The sequence below is a fragment of the Myotis brandtii genome, unplaced genomic scaffold (genome assembly GCF_000412655.1).
Source record: "Myotis brandtii unplaced genomic scaffold, ASM41265v1 scaffold131, whole genome shotgun sequence".
NCBI lineage: Eukaryota > Metazoa > Chordata > Mammalia > Chiroptera > Vespertilionidae > Myotis > Myotis brandtii.
Window position 1 is genome coordinate 5,725,589 of NW_005354632.1, and position 18,420 is coordinate 5,744,008.

Below are 18,420 nucleotides of genomic sequence, written 5' to 3' on the forward strand. Positions count from 1 at the left end.
TCTGACTCACTGTTGGCACTGGCAGGCTGTGCACAGAGAGGGGTGGACCTGAGGAGTGTGCTCCCAGCCTGCGGACCTGGGGACACACGGATGCTGAGTGACAGCCCAGCCCAGACATGATCAAAGCGTGCAGAGGGCGCGGGCATCTCCTCCCTGCAGGGCACGCCAGCTCGAGTCTGCACCTGCAGGGCTCCCGGGGATGGGAACGAGGCTGCTCCACGTGTCACAGTTACTAGGAGGCTTCAAACTGCTGTGGGGCCAACGATGAGTTCCAGCCCTGCCGACTCGGAAAGTAACAACAACAACAACACCCCCATCAGAGGAGCCGAGCAGACCGGAGGAAAGGAAGAGTCACCGGAAAGGGTTGAGCAGTGCAGCTCTGTGCCACCCAGTTCTGCTCCAGAAAGTTCCTGAGCAGCTGCGGTCCGATGGGAAAAGCCAGTGATACCACAGCGACTGGGTTAGCGACAGAGGTCCTTGGCTGGAGAAAAGCTGCAGAGACCCAGGACTCCAGTCGTTTGCACCAGAGAGCAATGCCCTCTTCCGCAGTGGTCTTCTGGAAAGGGGTTAAAAGGACCTGTCCCAGAGCTCACATGAGCAGCCCTCACACGACAGGTGAAATGCCACTGCTAGAGACACATGGGTATGATTTCCTCTGTATCCTGGATGGATCTTCTGGAAGGCAGACAGCACAGTCAGTGTAAGGGAGGGGATTAAGAATAAATAGCAAAACTACGATGAAACTACAAAACATTAGCAAAGGATATACGGTTGTACCACGGACAGAACTCTGTTTCGTTCCGTCAGTGACAGACCGCATCTGTAACGGTGGTCCTGTAAGATTAAAATGGAGCTGAAGCCCTAGCTGGCTTGTCTCTGTGGTTAGAGCTTTGCCCACGGACTGAAGGGTCTTGGGTTCGATTCCAGTCAAGGGTACATACCTCGGTTGTAGGCTTGATCCCCAGCCCTGGTTGGGGTGGGTGTGGGAGGCAACCAATCGATGTGCCTCTCTATCACATAGATGTTTCTCTCCCCTCCTCTCTCTCTCTCCCCCTCCTTCCCCTCTAAAAATCAATAGAAAAATCCTCCAGTGAGAATCAACAACAACAACAAAAATGGTGCTGAAAAATTCCTATCTTTTGGTGACATGGTAGGGCAACACCTGAACCCCATGTCTGTGGTGGTGCTGGTGTGCAGACCTACTGCGCTCCAGGCCTCTAAAAAGCATAGGACATACATAATACTCAAAAAGGACAGTAAACAACTGTGTGACTAATTTATGTATTGACTATACATTTTTAAACTATATTTTTATTGATTTCAGAGAGGAAAGGAGAGGGAGGGAGGGAGAGAGAGAAACATCAATGATGAGAGAGGACATTGAGCTGCCTCCTGCACGCCCCCCACTGGGGATGGAGCCTGCAACCTGGGCATGTGCCCCTGACCGGAATCGAACCTGGGACCCTTCAGTCCTCAGGCCGACGCTCTATTCACTAAGCCAAACTGACTAGGGCTTGACTATTCTTTTAATCATTATTTTAGAGTGTACTCTTTCTGCTTTGGAAAAATAGTTGGCTGTAAAGCAGTGTGCCGGGTTACGCCTCTTCCATAGAGTCTCTGCGGCATGATTTTCTCTTGTGCTTGATTCGAACTCATGTGGTTTTGCTCATGGTGTCCCCTGCACATTAGCATGATGAACTCGCCTAAGGATGCTTTTCTGAGAACCATCCCCGTCATTCCTCCTGACAGCAATTGTAAAAGGAATGAAAGATAAGGAGCTGATAAGTCTTGGGAAAACACTTGGGCCCAGGTTAGCACCTGCCTGTAGCAGATGATGCGGAGATAGCGAGCGTGCCTGGAGCTGCCCCGCCCGGTGCTGCGTTGGCACGGAGTCCTCACTGTGTGGAGCCGCCGTGTGTTTGCAGGATTCAGAAGGGACGCCGCTGTGCTCTAAAGATGCTTTCAAATCAGGACCCACCTGGTACCACAGTGCTGTCCTTGGACCTGAAGTAAGAAATACTACGAGGACCCGAGATCAGGAGGGGCGGCTCCTGCCAGGAACCGGCCCCTTGGGAAGGAGGGGGAGGCCCACAGGCACCATCACCCTGGCAATGTGGGGGCCTCTCTAACCCGGGACCACACAGCTTCATGGCGTTGCCTTTTATGCTGTTGGTGTCCAATAGCACAATTCCCATATGAGTGGGGTCTGTGGTTTTGAGTTGTCTCTTCAGAATAGTTCACAGCCTCCCATCGTGGTGGCCGAGTTCTGTTCTCCTACTTCGGAAGCTGCTTAGGGCCTGGAATGAAATTTTAATCTGGAATCGGTTGTAAAGCACCGTCAGCCTCCAGAACTGGTGTTAAATGAGCCAGTTCCCCAAAGAGAGGCTCGGCCTGCGGGGGCTGGGACCTCACTTGTTTCCCTTGGGCTTCCGTAACTCGGTGAATCAAGATTTTTGGTGTTTTCCTCATCATTAAATTCAAATTCTAAATGAATCTCTGCCTCCAGATTACAAGGCATTAATTTTGTTCTAATTGTCATGTGCGCCAGACCTTCCAGGGCCAAATGCTGTTTATAAATCATCCCCGGTGCCTGTTGCCTTGGTAACCGGAGTGACGGGCTCATTATTTCTGAGAGAGACTGGAGTTGCCGACACCTCTGTGTGAGTGTGAGATAAGGGAAGCTTAGCCATTGCTTTTGTTTAGAGTCGTCTTATTTACTTGTAGTACCTGAAGGTCAATGACTGTAAGCAGGGGCGGATTAGACTGAAAGGCAGGAAGCAGAAAGGCATCCCTGGGAAAAGATCCAGGCGGCACCATTTCATTCTACCTGCTTAGGAACGTGTGGGAAGGCTCGCCCTCCTAAGACTGTAAAAATGGAGCTAGAATGTATCCCATGCTTAGTGAAGTGATAAAGAAGCGTTTTGCAGCTTACTCATTCGCATGACCCTAGGGCTTGGAAAATCCATTTTTCTTCACTAAAATGTGGAGGTTGGTAGGTATGAAATGATACCCAAGTCCTTATCAGTAACTTCACATAAACCTAAATTCATACTAATCTATATATATAAAAGCCTAAGCAACCGTTATGGCTGAACGATTGGTCGCTACGACGCGCACTGAGCAGGCAGGCAGGCAGGCAAGCAGTTAGGGGCAAGTGGTCCCGGATTGGGAAAGGGATGTCCAACTGCCGGTTTAGGCCCTATCCCTAAACTGGCAGTCGGACATCCCCTGAGGGGTCCTGGATTGCAAGAGGGCGCAGGCTGGACAGAGGGACCCCTCCCCGCTCTCCCTATGTACTGGGCCTCTATCCAGAATTTCATGCATTGGGCCACTAGTTTATAATAAAATACATAAAATCTGTATTACCTGTAACCAAATCACATTGAAGTTCAAAGTTACTGGCTTATTTCTTTCCGGTTTATTTTCGTATTTGTTACATTTTACTCAGTTTAAGGGGCCTAAAAGAACAGCCCTCTGGAGTCATTTGAATCATCCTCACAGTATATGTGAGCACTGCTCTTTCAGAGCCCTGGCAGGATTTCCCCTTTTTATGTGAAAAAGTTACATAGTAACATCCATCTCTAGAATTTAATTCCAGACTTGGCCTTTGCAGACCATGTTAAAAAATCACTGTAATGCAAATGCCATATTCTGATCATTGAAACCATTTTGAGGATATAAATTTCTGTCTGATATTTTTGTCGTCCCTCCTCCTCCTCCTCCTCCTCCTCCTCTTTCTTTTTGTCAGATTACAAATTCCTTTTCTTCATCAAGGATCCCTGTAATCTGGATCCAAGAAGGAAGAAATATATATATTTTTTTATTGATTTCAGAGAGAGGAAGAGAGAGGGAGAGAGAGATATATCGACGATGAGAGAGAATCATTGATCAGCTGCCTCCTACACACCCCACACAGGGATCAAGCCCACAACCCGGGCATGTGCTCTGACCGGGTATTGAACCTTGACCTTCTGGTTCATAGGTCAATGCTCAACCACAGAGCAACAACACCTGCGAAGATATATATATATTTCAAGTTATAGATATAATGTGTGTAAAAGCCTAGCACCTCAGGTCTACGTAAATAAAGTTCCTGGCCCATCACGGACTCTTAGCAAGTGCTCCTTCCCTGTAGCCCCCCTTGTGTGGGCTTACCTTTGCCAGGAACCGCTTGCTCATAGTGTGATGCAGGTGGGAACACGGCGCTGGAGGCAGACACCAGCTCTGTCACCTTGCACACGTGGGAGAAGCTCCCTGGGACTTGCGCATCCCTGGGGACAAGGCCCACCTCTCGTTTCCTGTGTGAAGATTGTGAGGAACTATGTAAGCGCCTGGTCAGGGGATGGTGGCAGCTGTCATGATCCTCACATGTGCCTTGCACTTCAGACACTCTTTGCTATCCTCCGCGAAATTCTGTTATCCCCATTTCACAGATGTGAGAGTTGGAAAATCTCCTTTGCTTTATCCAGTGCTCAGCCCCACCGCGCTGCCTGTAATCTGTGAGTGTGGTCTTCATCACCTCGTGTCTCTTCCCAGCCCGAAGGCTCTACCGCTCGGCCGGCGTGGCTCAGTGGTTGAGCGTTGACCTATGAACCAGGAGGTCACAGTTCGATTCCCGGTCGGGGCACATGCCCGGGTTGCAGCTTGTCCATCCATGTGGGGCGTGCAGGAGGCAGCTGATCTATGATTCTCTCTCATTATTGATGTTTCTATCTCTCTCTCCCTTCCTCTTTGAAATCAATAAAAATATACTAAAAAGTAAAATAAAACAATCCTTTTCTCCTTCCTGGCTTTTGAAGTTGTACATGTTCTTCAGTGTAAGCCAGGCTGTATCATGAACTCCTCTCATCCTCCAAAAAGAACTCACAAAAGGAAGTTCTCTGTCTTGCCTTCGGACTCCCATAATCCCTCACTTTCCTTCAAGGGTGAGAACCCCGGGAGGGCAGGGGCCTTATCTCCATAATCTTTGTGACCCGGGAACTCTCCACGCGGTGATCTTCCACAGCTCCTCGGAGTGAGGCCATAAATGATGCACAGATCATTGACGATTCTCCTTTTCTTCTTCCGGGTGATTTTGGGCCGATTGATTTGTTTTGGGAACTTTGAACATAACTACGGGATGGAGATACTAAATTGATATCAGTGTGATTTTTAGAAGCCGTGGGTAGGTTCCACTCTGTTTCTCAGCGACTGTGCTGCAGTAGAAGCAACAAATAATGGAGTTAAAAGGGATTTTGCTTTTATTTTCATTTCAGCTGTTTGTAAGAGATGTTATAGCTCCAGTACTCATCCAATCATAATATACATTTTTCCCATTATGAATTCATTACTATTTAATTTCTGTTTAAAGTCAGCGGGTTTGGATTTGTGTAGAATCCATGCAACCAGCATCTCATAAGAAATTCCCTGAAATTTTAGTGTGAAAGAAGGTGGGAGGTGATTATATTGGGCTTGGTATATTGGGCTTGGCCAATGACGTATTAGAGAAGATTGGAAGGAGCCACGTCAGGGACCTGTGTACGTGCCAGAGGCCACGCAGAGCTGGGAGATGGGCACCTGTGGACACTTCACCGTCAGCCACACGCAACACCAAGCAGCACCCGTGGCTTATCGACGCTGGTTCACCGTGGAGAAGTACATCGATGATCAAGTTTGCTCTTTGTGACGTTGGAAGGAAATGCAGGAAACTAGAAATTGCTGTATATTCAGCAAACAGCTGTTCCCTTTGTTTTTGTTTAGAAAAGCAAGGATTTCATAAATAAGAGCAACAATTTCTGTTCGGAGACTGACGCTGAGCATGGTCTCTCTCCATGGAGTGTGGTCCCTCCCGCGTCTGGCGGAGACTCACAGGATGCTCTCCATCCAGGAGGGACAATAGGGACAACTCCCATTACAAGGGGCCGAGTAACCAAGACAGTCACCGGGCAGGTGTCCCCAACACGCAGACGGCAGGGGGCGACTGTTACTTACTGTTCCGTAGGCTTGTGGAAAGTTTCGCGCCGAATGGCCCATCCTCATACATATGTCAGTGTATGTGAAGGAGTCCATGCGTTTGAGGACTGACCTGGCCTTATTAACAACGATCTTTTGTTCTTCTTGCCCTCAGGAACTTGTGGAGTATTACAAGCACCACTCCCTGAAGGAAGGGTTCCGGAGCTTGGATACCACCCTCCAGTTTCCATACAAGGAGCCAGAGCCCGCAGCTGGACAGAGGGGCAGCAGGGTGGGCAGCAGCTGTGAGTACTGCCCTCTAACGGGTGGAGGCACAAGAGCATTCAGTTCTTTCTTCCAAAGTTTGAGATCTAAACCAGTTAACACGCTGATGCCTTTAGCAAGGGGTTTCTCCAGCTAAGCAGAGTCAGACGGACCGACAGGTTTAAAACGTTTCCAGATACGGTTCTTGGTGCCAAGTTAAAAACCATGTTTGTATTCAGAGCTCCAAATGTAAAGGGTATGTTAATATGTAAGTTTTGTACTTTTCAATGACTTTTACATCAGCCACACTTTTTTTTAAACCCCTCAACAGAGGATATGTTTATTGATTTTTTTTAGAGAGAGAGGGGAAGGGGGAAGAGCAAGAGAGAGAGAGAGAGAGAGAGAGAGAGAGAGGGAGGGAGAGAGAGAGAGAAAGAAAGACATATCAATCGGTTGCCTCCCATAAATGCCCCAACCTGGAATCGAACTTGCAAACCTGGGTATGTGCCGTGACCAGGAATCGAACCTGTGACCCTTCAGTGTACAGGATGATGCTCTAACCAACCGAGCCACATGGGCCAGGGCAGCCAGCCTCTTTTTCTTTTACACATGTCTGCGGTCATCGTGCCATTTGGGTAGCAGTATTGAAGCAAGGCGCATGCCCAGCTCTCTCATCTCCTGCGATCCTGTTTAAAGATGACTTCCAGATCATGTTTCCTCTGTCGCCAGTATTGCTGAAAGCATACAGTAGCCACTGTCTTTAGGATCGAGCACCGGTCATCAAAGATTAGCACGCAAACCGCAAGCAGGTTCTGGTTGGATGTGAGCTCAAGGCGGACACTTTTTTCTCATCACCACCCAGGTATCTTAGATTCTCAGACAGGTGGAGGAGTTTTATGTTTTTCTGTCGGGTGATCAGAGAGGAGGTCGCTCATGAAGTGACCGGGAAGAAGCGAGTTAGTACTTCATTCAGTTAGGAATGCACCATAGTCTACACTCCAAGACCATCCGACCGTTCCCATGTCACAGGATTATAACCTTCACGCAAATCTGTGATTCTGCCCCATGCTTTGTTTATTTATTTGTTTGTTTGTTTTGTTGTTGTTAATCCTCAGCTGAGGATATTTTCCCACTGATTTTTAGAGAGAGTGGAAGGGAGAGGGAGAGACGGAGAGAAACATCGATGTGAGAGAGACACATTGATTGGTTGCCTCCCACACACACTCTGACCAGGGCCAGGGGACCTGCAACCGAGGTATGTGCCCTTGACTGGAATCAAACCCAAGACCCTTCAGTGCGAGGGCCGGTGCTCTATCCACTGAGCCGCACCGGCTAGGCTGCCCCAATGCTTTATTGACCTGAGGCTGACTCTTTCTGCTGCAGTGGCTATACTGGGAACACTGCGCTGGCTCTGAGGGCTGCCCCCCCCCCCACTCCGGTGTTAGGTTTGGAGCACAGCGTGGCCCTGCACGTGGTCACACTCAGGAGACGTGGCCGCTACTCTCTCTACCTCTTCAGCTTTTACTGCTACTGCCACTCCTCCTCTCACACAGAAACAATTCCCTGTGTTTGTAAGAGTTGGGTAGAATCACTGACTTTAACTCAGCAATTTAATCTTTGCCTTTGTGATTTTTTAGATAGACCTTGCTTATCCAGGTTCTGGCGAAGGGTAACCCTGAGTGAAAGCCCTGCCTCCGTATAGGTGTGTAGCCCTTCGGGGCTGGCCCGGCTTTGGTCAGGGGGATGCTCGGTATCCCGTATGGAGCGTGTGTGCGGGATGTGTGTTCTCACCTCTGCTCAGTAGCACCTAACAGTAGCTTTCACCAAGAAGGATTGCCAGGGACAGTGCGTCCAAAAGGCCACCGAGCAGGCCAGCTGCAGCCGAGAGCCACCCCGTGTCGGGGAGGCTGGACGGAAGTTCCCAGCTGAGACCTGCTGCTGGCTGTGATAGGAGAGCCCGGGCGTGTGGCGGAGGCTGCTCGCTTCTGCACTGTCCGGGTTAGAATGCTCTTACCAACGAGATTGCCAACTCGTTTTCGAGTCAGTGAAGTATGATGCGGTTAGGACAGAAGGCCCTCATGCCAATGCAAAAAACAAAAACACCAAAAACACCATGTAAACATCCATAGATCGGAATTACCCAGGAGGCCAGGGGGCATCCAGCACTTCAAGTTTGCAGCCCCTTGTCCACAGGCTCTGCGACTTTGTGTCACTGGAATGACCTGAGTGTTTCCGAGGGAGAAGGAGAGAGAAAGGAGGAGGCGAGAATAGAGGGGGGACTCGGGCAGACGAGGGAGCCGTCTGCTTCCCTGGAAACCGCAGTGACTCCGTGGGAGCCCCTCTGCCCTGTGCTGTGGGCCTGTGAGCAGTGGTCCCAGCAAGCCCGCCCGAGGCCGCGGCCCGTGCCCCCGAGGGCCGGTGTGTTTGGAGGGCACCGGGCTGCCTTTGCCTGACTTGCTCCTCCGTGAGCACTTCATGCTGTTCAGGTCGGACCTTCGGCAAGTGACTTAGCCCACCGGGGCCTTGGCTCTCCTCTGAGGAGGGAGGGATGAGATTAGAGATGTTATTACGCGCTTTTAAAGATAGCGTCTTAGATTGCTATCTTCACGCACATGGGAGGAGGAGGTGAAGAGGAATGTTAATGGACCAATTACACCGGGGAAAGTTGCACCATGAGCGATTTCATAACCACCAGCAGACCTCCGACGTTTTGCAAAGTTCTTAATTAATTGGACCACAGAGTAGAGTTGGCTAATTTAAAAAAAATGTTGGTTATCGTTATTTAGATAATAGCAAAGGATCTTCTCACAAGAACGTATTAGTTGGAAAAGTTGGAAAAATACAAATCAAGTGATCAGAGTTCACATCACTAATGGGACAGACAGGTGTGATGCACCCCCAGACGTGATTCCCCCAAACACAGCCCCCCCTCAGTGGTCTGTGTCCAAGAGGCTTCACCTGAGTCTAACCGCGAGGAAGCGCCAGACAAGGCCAAACGGAACAGGCCGGTTATTCTGCGCTTAGGAAGTCCACACTGTGTGTGCAGTGTATTCTAACATGGTTTAGAAAAACCACAGACATTGGTAAGGGAAGGTCTCAAGAAGCAAAGTCAGGACCAGGGGCCCCTGGGAGACACAGCAGCCGTTAAAGCACTGCGGTCGCTGACGTGTGAGAAAGCGTGGGAAGAAGGTGGGCTCGCAAACGAAGTAGGGATTAGCCCGGTCCCCGTGATGTGGTGACAGATATTAGAGCCATCCTTCAAGCACTGCAAAGGCGGCCTGGGTCGTTGCGACCAGACCAGTGACCTTGCAGGAAAAAGTGAAGGTCGGAGCCAGGGCTGGGCACGGCCGGAGCACAGGGGACAGCGACAGCAGCAGGGCGAGGTTGGAGCCGTAAGGGGGGCCAGACCACTGAGGCCTGACGGGACTTGACTCTGGAAGCAGTGGGAAGCCTTGGAGGGACGGAAGCAAAGGAGAGACATGGTCCCACTTAAGGTTTTCCAGGCGTCCTCTGGCTTCTCTGTTGAAACCAGGACCACGGGGAGAGGGACGAGGTAGAAAGATGGAGACCAGTTGCTCCTGAGCAATCGGTGACAGATGGTGCCACCTTGGGCCACCGAGGGGGCCATGCAGGTGCTATATTTGGAAGGTGACCCGGCAGGTCGTTCTCACACATCCCGTGTGAGCTGGAACAGCAAGAGACCGTTTGAGAAGGACTAAGGTTTTTGGCCTGAGTGACGAAGGTTGGAGGTTTCTTTTTAAAAAAATATATTTTTATTGATTTCAGAGAGGAAGGGAGAGGGAGAGAGAGATAGAAACATCCATGATGAGAGAGAATCATGGATCAGCTGCCTCCTGCACACCCCCTACTGGGGATCGAGCCTACAGCCCGGGCCTGTGCCCTGACCAGGAATCAAACAGTGACCTCCTGGTTCACAGGTTGACACTCAGCCACTGAGCCAGGCCGGCCGGGCAGGTTGGCGGTTTTTTAGGGAGGGACTCAGCTGGAGCCCAAAGGCTCGTCGGAGCTTTCTCGAAGCAGAATGAACAGTCGCCACATCTCTGTTTCCGTGTGCCTGTCTCTTCGCTGATTTGTAAGCTCCAGTGAAGTCAGACTTGTCTGACTTGTCGTGTCTCCTGTAGCTCCTAACACAGCACTTTGCAAGTTTGTAGTTATCTAATAAACGTCTGCCGACTCTTTTCGGAGAGTAAGGATTTAGACTCCATACACTTGATGCCTCTAAGTCATCTGAAACCCCTGGAGATGTCAGGTGACCTAATTTCCATATTAATAGGGAAGGCCTCAGACCTGGTGTTTCTCGTGAGTGGCCTCCCGTGTTGAGCACTGCATACAAAGCACTTGTTCCCTTTTTCTAATAATTCCAGATCTACGTTGTTCTTGTTATATCTGAATTTCATGTGAAAGGAGATTTGACCACTTACGTCCCCATTCAATGAAATGAAACAAATCTGAATTGTTCCTTATTTTTTTCAGGGACAATATGTAACATATACAGTAAGCCCTGAACCAGGGGTTTTCAGTTTGTTTCATGGAGGGAGGTGGGAGCCGATACTGAACACTGCTGGGGTCTAAGACGCAGCCCACGCTCTGAAACCACGCCAGGTGAGGGGTCAGGGTTCCGATGAAACATTCACCCAGCATGTTCTCTGCTGCGGGCCATCTGTAGACAGTCCTGGTACCTCCTGGATGGCACATCAAAGGGCCCACTTAGCATCCGGTTCTCCGGAAAGCCTCTTGGCCGCTGCTGGGCAGCCAACTCCCAGGGATCCCTGCGCCGATCATCGGTCCAATTGCCTGACATTTTTACGAACAGCTTTTTATTGTGCAAATGAGTGGACACAAGTGGTTGCTACAACTTGGAGCTGTGCGTTAGGCAGTGTCTATCCCAGAGAGCAGTGGGCAGGTGTGTAGGGCTGTGTTCACTTCCACACATCATGGAAGGAAAGTGGCAGTTCAGGAACGCGGTGGGACTTGCTCACGGGCCCGAGGAGCAGTGCTGATTGCACTTGGCCTCCACCGTGTGCACATGTTAAGCGTCACTGAAAATTGATAGATTTTCATTCGCTCATGAACATGAGCGGCCTGATCAAGGCAGAGCTTATTAATTAAGGCAGCGACTAATTAGCCTTGACAGCCCTAGCCGGTGGTGCTCAGTGGTTAGAGCGCCAGCCTGTGCACCAAAGGGTTGTAAGGTTCAATTCCCCCCAGTCAAGGGCAATGTACTTGGGTTGCAGGTCCAATCCCTGACCCAGTCAGGGCATGTGCAGGAGACGACGAATCGGTGTGTCTCTCTCACATCGATGTAGTTTTTTTCTCTCTCTCTCCCTCCCTCACTCCCTCCTTCCACTTCCACTCTCTCTAAAAAAAAATCAATGGAAAAAAATAGATCCTCTGGTAAGGATTAACAACGAAGACGAGAAAATTAGCCTTAACAACAAAGGTATAGGCGTCAGGCTGTCATTCATTACGTTTCTGTCTGTAAACACTGCTCTTCCTGTATCCGGAGTACGTCTGTGCCGTGTGGCTCCCTTTCTTGGTCAAGTCTCAGAACTGAATAGCGTTCCGTGATGATTTGCCAATCAGTCGATTATGGCTATGCTGATAGATTTGATTCCCAGTGAATTTACTCAGCAGATGACTTCCGTTTCAGTTAGAGAGTCTCAGGACTTCGGATTTCCTTTGTTTAACTTGGAGATCATATTTGATTCTATTCTTAGAGAAATGTTGTCACTAGACAATGGGCCACTTACTTGGCAACGCTCCGTGAACGTTAGTGTGTACAAGGCACCGGGCGTGTGGGAAGTCAGCGGAGTCTTGTCCGCTCAGCAGCTTCAGTGTGCAGCCCTGGCCCCAACCCGCATCCAGTGGCGATGCAGAAGCCAGATAAGCTGGTCCCCGCTCCTCCGAATAACGGCCCATGGGGGAGGCGACGCAGGAGCACGCGGAGTCATTAGCAGTGGAGCCGGGAGGGCCATGACGTAAGCGCCCAGCAGATGGCCGGAAAGGACGGGGAGGGGACAGGTGTCCGGCTAGATCAGGAAAGGCTTGAGGACGGGACCCGAGCTGGGCGTCAGAGACAAGGAGTAGGGTTAGCAGAGGAGCGGTGACGGAGCAACATTCCCGAGTGAGCAGACGCTTCGAGGTGAGAATCCAGCTGAGGGCGCAGGGGTGTTGGGAAACGGGTCTGGGTGGAGGGATTTTGGGGCAATGGCAAGAGATTGGGTTCTGGAAGCAGGACCGGGCAGCTGTGGCTTGTCATGGGTTTCACATTCAGGAGAACACGGCGAGTCTGTGTTTATGGTGTGTGGCCAAGAAGCAGTATTCAGAAAGGATGGAAGGAAAGAAAGTCCAAAGCAAGAAGGCCAGCTGGGAGGCCGTACACTGGTTTGCAAGGATGGTTTGCGAAGACAATGCAGAAGTCGTATCGAAAAAGGACAGAAACGTGGGAGACTGAGCGAGATGATGGGGAGGAAATTGTGTTTCAGGATGAGTTTGGTTTCAGACGAGGAAAATCAGAGATAATGGTCGTACCTCCCAGCAGCATCATGAAGATGTTTGAGCTCACAGAGTGGGATCCAGGTGAAGGGCAAAGGTACATCCAACAATCCGTTCCACTCGTTGGGGGAAAGTTCAGATTAGAGTGAAGCTAAGGCCTAACCCTGGGGAAATAACTCCCTTAAGATTATATTTTATTTTTTAAAAAATATATTTCTATTGATTTCAGGGAGGAAGGGAGAGGGAGAGAGAAACATCAATGGTGAGAGAGAATCATTGATTGGCTGCCTCCTGCATGCCCCCCACTGGGGATCGAGCCCACAACCTGGGCATGTGCCCTTGACCAGAATCAAACCCGGGACCCTTTGGTCCACAGGCTGACGCTCTACCCACTGGGCCAAACCGGCCAGGGCTTAAGGTGATAATGTTGTAGATGAGGTTTAAGAAGATCCTAATTGTAGCCACTTGGCACGGATGCCAATGCTGATGGCTCTGAAAAGCCTTTCTTTTGAGCATCCAGTTGCTTTAACATTTCTCTTTCTCCCTGCACCTTTGTGGGGAATATTTCCTTTCTCTCCCAGATGTGGTAAGATTCGGAGCAGTCTCTGTCTCATTTCTGGAGAAAGCTAGCATGCGCACGCATAGTGGGGCGGCGGTGGGGTGGGGTGGGGGGTGGGTCCTAACACACCTGGACACGTGAGAGGATTTCTTGAGTTTGCGGAAGGCCATGCACTCCACGCTGCGGGCTCTTCTTCAGAAGTTTTGGCAGGAAGGATGTTTTACACGGAGAATGTGCAGGCTCCCCGTCTCCCGGAGGTGACAAGGCGGGGGGACCCACCAGAGGAGACGGTGGAAGGGTTCCGGGTGGCAACACGGAGTGGGGTGCTGTGCTCACCCGTAACGGGACAGACAGCCCCGAGTTGCCAGTCAGCACGGAAAAGGGTCTTCATTTAGAAACAATGATTAAGACGCAAAGTGAGCGTGAGCGAAGGTTGAGGTCCCAGCTTTGACGCGACAGTTTTCCTGTGATTATAGACAACGGGGCAGTTGTGTCAAGATGTTTTTTTTTTTCTTTTGCCGACACCTAAATGTTCTTTTTGCTTCTCTCTCCCTCTCTTTCTCTCTCCCTCAGCCCCCTCTCTGTTCTGTGGGTTTTCTCTTGTCCCTCCTCCAGACTTCAGCTTTGTCCCCCCTTCCTCCACTCCTTTCTGGTCAGGTACTGCTCCACTGCTTGTCCGTGTCGTTTCCATTTGCTTCTGTTTGCAAAGAAAACAGTTTGCCTTCTCTGTGTGGCTTCTCATGTAGATGCATCTCTTCCCAAACAGCCCCAGGTCACATTCGCACCTGCACCTCCCTCCCCTCTGTCGCAGCGTCACTGCTTGCCATGGCATTCCACTCCTCCAGTGTGCGTGTGTGTGTGTGTGTGTGTGTGTGTGTGTGCGTGCATGTATGTGTGCGCGCGTGTATGTGTGTGTGTGTGTGTGTATGTGTGTGTGTGTGTATGTGTATGTGTGTGCATGCGCATGTGCTCCCATTCTGTATTTCAGCAAGACAGTTTCTATTCAACCCGTCGGGAGAGGTCGGGGAGGGATGAGGGCCGAGCGTATAAAAAGGGCGTGGAATACCCTATAAAACCATCAGTTTCTTTAAGGATCAGAAATTTTAGTTGAGAAAAGCCAGTGTTTAGAAAATAAATAGAACAGAAACCCCAACTGGGTCTCCAAATGTAAGAGTGAAATTCAGCACAGATGGCCCGAGGATGACTGTGCCCATCGTTTTGTGTCTGGGTATTTTTGTCTCGGTTTCTGTCATTAGCCAGAGAATGGAATGGTTATTCATGGGACGTCAAGGAGAGTACGTTATGGCTGGATAAAGGATGCTTCCTTACAGATTTAAAAACATTAACTTCTAAGTCCCAGCAGAACCATTTAGAACTAGGAGGGCCTTAGAAGTCAGTCACCTGGTACACACCTCTCGTTTCATAGATGAGAAAAATGTAGCCTCCAGAACCTCAGAGATGCAGGCCAGGCCTCGCGGCCCAGTCGATAATTGGCTTTTTCCATCACAGGGGTATTTTTATGTGAGCCCATCTAAGGCGTGCCCCATAATTCAGTAAGAAAACTATTCAAGTGGGTTTTGTCTGAGCAGTAAAATAAAACGACCTGTTTTTACTCCCTTTATACTTCTGAAATCTACAGCATTGCTATTTGTTTACCTTATGATTGACAGCTGGAGACTAAAAATATTTCTATCGTTGCAAAGCCACGAATGCCAGGCCAGGGAGCCCTGTGGCCACGTGCGCAGGCTGTGCCGGGCGGCCCAGGTGGCCATCACGGCCGCCCGGGCTCTGGGCCCTGTTACAAACACAGTCGCGTGGTGTTTCCTGTTTGTTTCTTTTTCTTCTACTTCAGTTCCTTCCATCCCAGGTGAGTGATTCTCAGAATCACTGAACATATAATTGAAAACACTTTACAACCCCAAAGAGCGACAGGTAGAGAAGTGGATATAAAAACATGTTCTGAAACACGAGATGTGAGCAAATGTGCAGCTCGAATGCGTTTTCCTTTCAAGACAGGTTTGGGCAGGGAGTCACGGAGCTCCTGATAACACAGCAGGTTAGCGTCAACCATGACAGCAATCTGAGTATAGGAGGTGAGCATGCTGACCTCATTTTGTAAAGAAATATGTTCTTATTGATTTTTAGAGAGAGAGGAAAGGAGAGGGAGCGAGAGAGGGATAGAAACGTCAATAATGAGAGAGACTCTTTGATTGGCTGCCTCCTGCACGCCCCACCCCCCCCATGGGATCGAGGCTGCAACTGGGCATGTGCCCTGAACAGGAATCGAACCGTGAGCCCACCGACCTAGCTGACACCATTTTTAATTACATACGTCAGTGAAGGTTTTCTGTGAGGCAGGATTCATTGGAAAGAGAAGATAAATTGTGTTTGTGGAAACCTGATTTAAGCTTCTTCACCTAAGTGAAATTATATGTAAAACAGTAACTGAGTTTAGCCCCAAATAAGTTTAGCAATAACAACAAAGAGGCCGGCTGGGGGAGGAAGTGCCATTTAACTGGAAGCGATGAACTGGACTCCCCAGGAGACCTTCTGAGCAAAACCAAATTGGTTGTTTTGAGTCTTAGTCCTAAAAGGTTCCAGGTAAACGGAAAGCTTTCTGCCTTCGCGGTTCTGGTTAGAGGCAGAATGTGTGGCATCGGTCGGAAGTGTAAGCTAGCTCTTTCAGGTCCTTTCTCCTCAGATTGGAACCTTTTCTAAACAAAAACGAGCCCCTGTTTTGTCGTTTTGAAGAATGTGAGAACAGACCGTGGCCTTTAGACTTTAGGCAGGGACCTTGACCCCTGATTGCCCTAAAGCCATCCTGCTGCTCGCTCCCGGGCTGCCTGCCATTGTCGCTGTCCGTCCGAAGTCACACCTCCGCATTGTGACAGCATCACTGACGCTCACCCACTCAGCCCCTCGGGGTCCTCACCCCTCAAATCAGCGACTCCCCGTCCTGTCTCCACAGTGCTGAGCCCCAAGGTGCTGGGCATCGCCGTGGCGCGCTACGACTTCTGTGCGAGGGACATGCGGGAGCTGTCCCTGCTGAAGGGGGACGTGGTGAAGATTTACACCAAGATGAGTGGCAATGGCTGGTGGCGAGGAGAAGCGAACGGCAAGGTGAGCTCTCCCTCGCGTGCGCTCGTGCCCGTGAACGAAGGTCATGGCAGCTGCAGGCCCCCCTCGAGCTGCTGGGGAGCGGCCCTCCCCCGGCAGCCCTCCCCTCCCAGAACTCCGGCTCCGGGCCCTGCTGGTGTTTCTTACCCCCAAGAGGCCTGCAAGAAAAATGCGCTGAGGGAACGTGATGGTGGCATAAGCGCAGGTCACCTGCGCGAGGGCGTGGCTCCTGGTTGGGATGGGGGTTGAGGAGCGTTAGTCCCTCGGCCTCGGAGCAGAAACTTGCTGTGCAGAACAGACGGTCTCCCCGGGCCGCTGATCTCAGTTGGGAGGAATGGGACCCAGTACCTCTGTCTTCATAGCCCGCTCCGTTCTGTAGCAGAAAGAGGACTCATTCCATACCAGAGCCTGTGTCCTCCTTCATTTGCATATTCATTTGTGTGCCAGCCAATGGCAACTCTGTCCCGCTCTAGGAGCCCCTAAGCCCGCCTTATCCGCCTGCACTGGGTATAAAACTCCAGCTTAACGGGGTGTCAGGGAAACAGCATGCCGGGCGTAGACCCCTCGAGGGGCAGGTGTGAAGTCACGTGGCTCACTGGTTGCTTCTCTCCTGTAGGTGGGCTGGTTTCCGTCCACGTACGTGGAGGTGGATGAGTAGGTGCCGGTCCAGCGTGGCTCCGCCCAGACCCTTCCGAGGCGGACAGACCGAAGCCTACACGGGCGTGAACGAACCGATGTGTTTCAAAAGCTGCATTTCCGGCTATTCCACGTCCCCCTCCTGAGTCTTAATCCTGGGGTCTAAATGCTGGTGCTGACAGACAGCTGGGCACGGGACAGCGACCACTGGGTCATTGTCGGGGCCAGGGCAAAGCCCGAGCTTTCTTTGTCCCCCAAAGAGCCCAGCAAACACATGGCTCGTCTTTCCACTTCCTCCATCCGGTCCGACCCAGGATGCCGCCATCAGGAAACGCTTCCCGCCGGTTTCTTCTCACCAGAATTCCTTCATGGTCCAAAGAAGCAGAGCTCAGTGTTGCCCTTCCCAGCACAGAGCCCGCGAGAGCTCCACCGTCGGCAGCTGATGGAGGGCCCAGTATGGCTCCTCGTCTTCAAGGGCCTCCTGGGGGCTCATTGCAAACACTTTCCTTCCGTTTCTCATCGGTTGTCCTGGCCACAGCTGCGAGTCACTGTGCACAGAGGAGGAAAGTGCATAAACGCGAGCATCTCCTGTGAGGCCCTCCCGCCCCGTGGCCTCCTCAGGTTGTTTTGGAGACGTGGTCTCTCACTTGGTGAAGTCACCTTGGCTGGTAGGGGACAGGCGGCTGCAGGGAACCTGAGTGAGGACGCATTGTTTACAGACGCAGATTAAGGGCTATCATGTCTATGAGGTCATTGGACAGGAGCGACAGCTATTAACAAAAAGGAGGGAGTTGCCGGTCTCCCTCTTCCCGGAGTATTTGCAGCAGCACAAGCACAAACCAGTTTGCTGAGGGTTTGGGAAGGAAAGCACAGCGGGGTCCTGCCTGCATTTCTGGGCCCGGAGGGTCACGAGGCATTTCCGGGCTTCCTCGGCGTGGCCTCGGCTTCCCACCGAGGGTCTCCCCACCCACCAGCAGCCCCTGTCGGGGGTGTGAGCCAGTGGGAAGATGGGTTTCTGCAGTGGATTGATTTGACCAAACCTTCACTTTTTATGTGACATGTTCTCTCTGTGATACACAGAGGCCCGGCCAAGGCAGTCAGGTGAAGACACTACGCGGCCCTTTCCCGATGAAATGGTTTCTCTGTAGCACAAAGTCCCGTCCAGATGAGATCCAGGGGGTGTTTTGGGTTTGAAGAGAGCCCAGCATGAGAAGCATTAACTTTAAGGAGCCAAACTGGAAGCGCCGGTCGGAGGCTCTGGATCATGTCTGACTGGAGGGAGGCGCCACCTGCTTGCTCCCCGACCCTCTTGAATTCCAGAACCTACTGTTCAATGCCCACCTCCCCCTGTAGAGACCCCCGGGGCTAGGCCTTCTCAGATAGGATAGAGTCGGGAC

At 51.0% G+C, this 18,420-nt stretch overlaps 1 protein-coding gene across 1 annotated transcript in view; it reads left to right on the forward strand.

Moving 5' to 3' along the window:
• Window positions 1-17,708, forward strand: part of VAV3 (vav 3 guanine nucleotide exchange factor) — a 166,563-nt gene extending 148,855 nt beyond the window's left edge. The window contains exons 26-29 of the mRNA XM_005860122.2: window positions 6,107-6,236; window positions 13,844-13,927; window positions 16,239-16,390; window positions 17,004-17,708. Of these exons, the coding sequence (XP_005860184.1) occupies window positions 6,107-6,236; window positions 13,844-13,927; window positions 16,239-16,390; window positions 17,004-17,045 (408 nt within the window). The 3' untranslated portion in view covers window positions 17,046-17,708. The remainder of the gene's footprint in view (window positions 1-6,106; window positions 6,237-13,843; window positions 13,928-16,238; window positions 16,391-17,003) is intronic.
• Window positions 17,709-18,420: the final 712 nt, after the last annotated feature.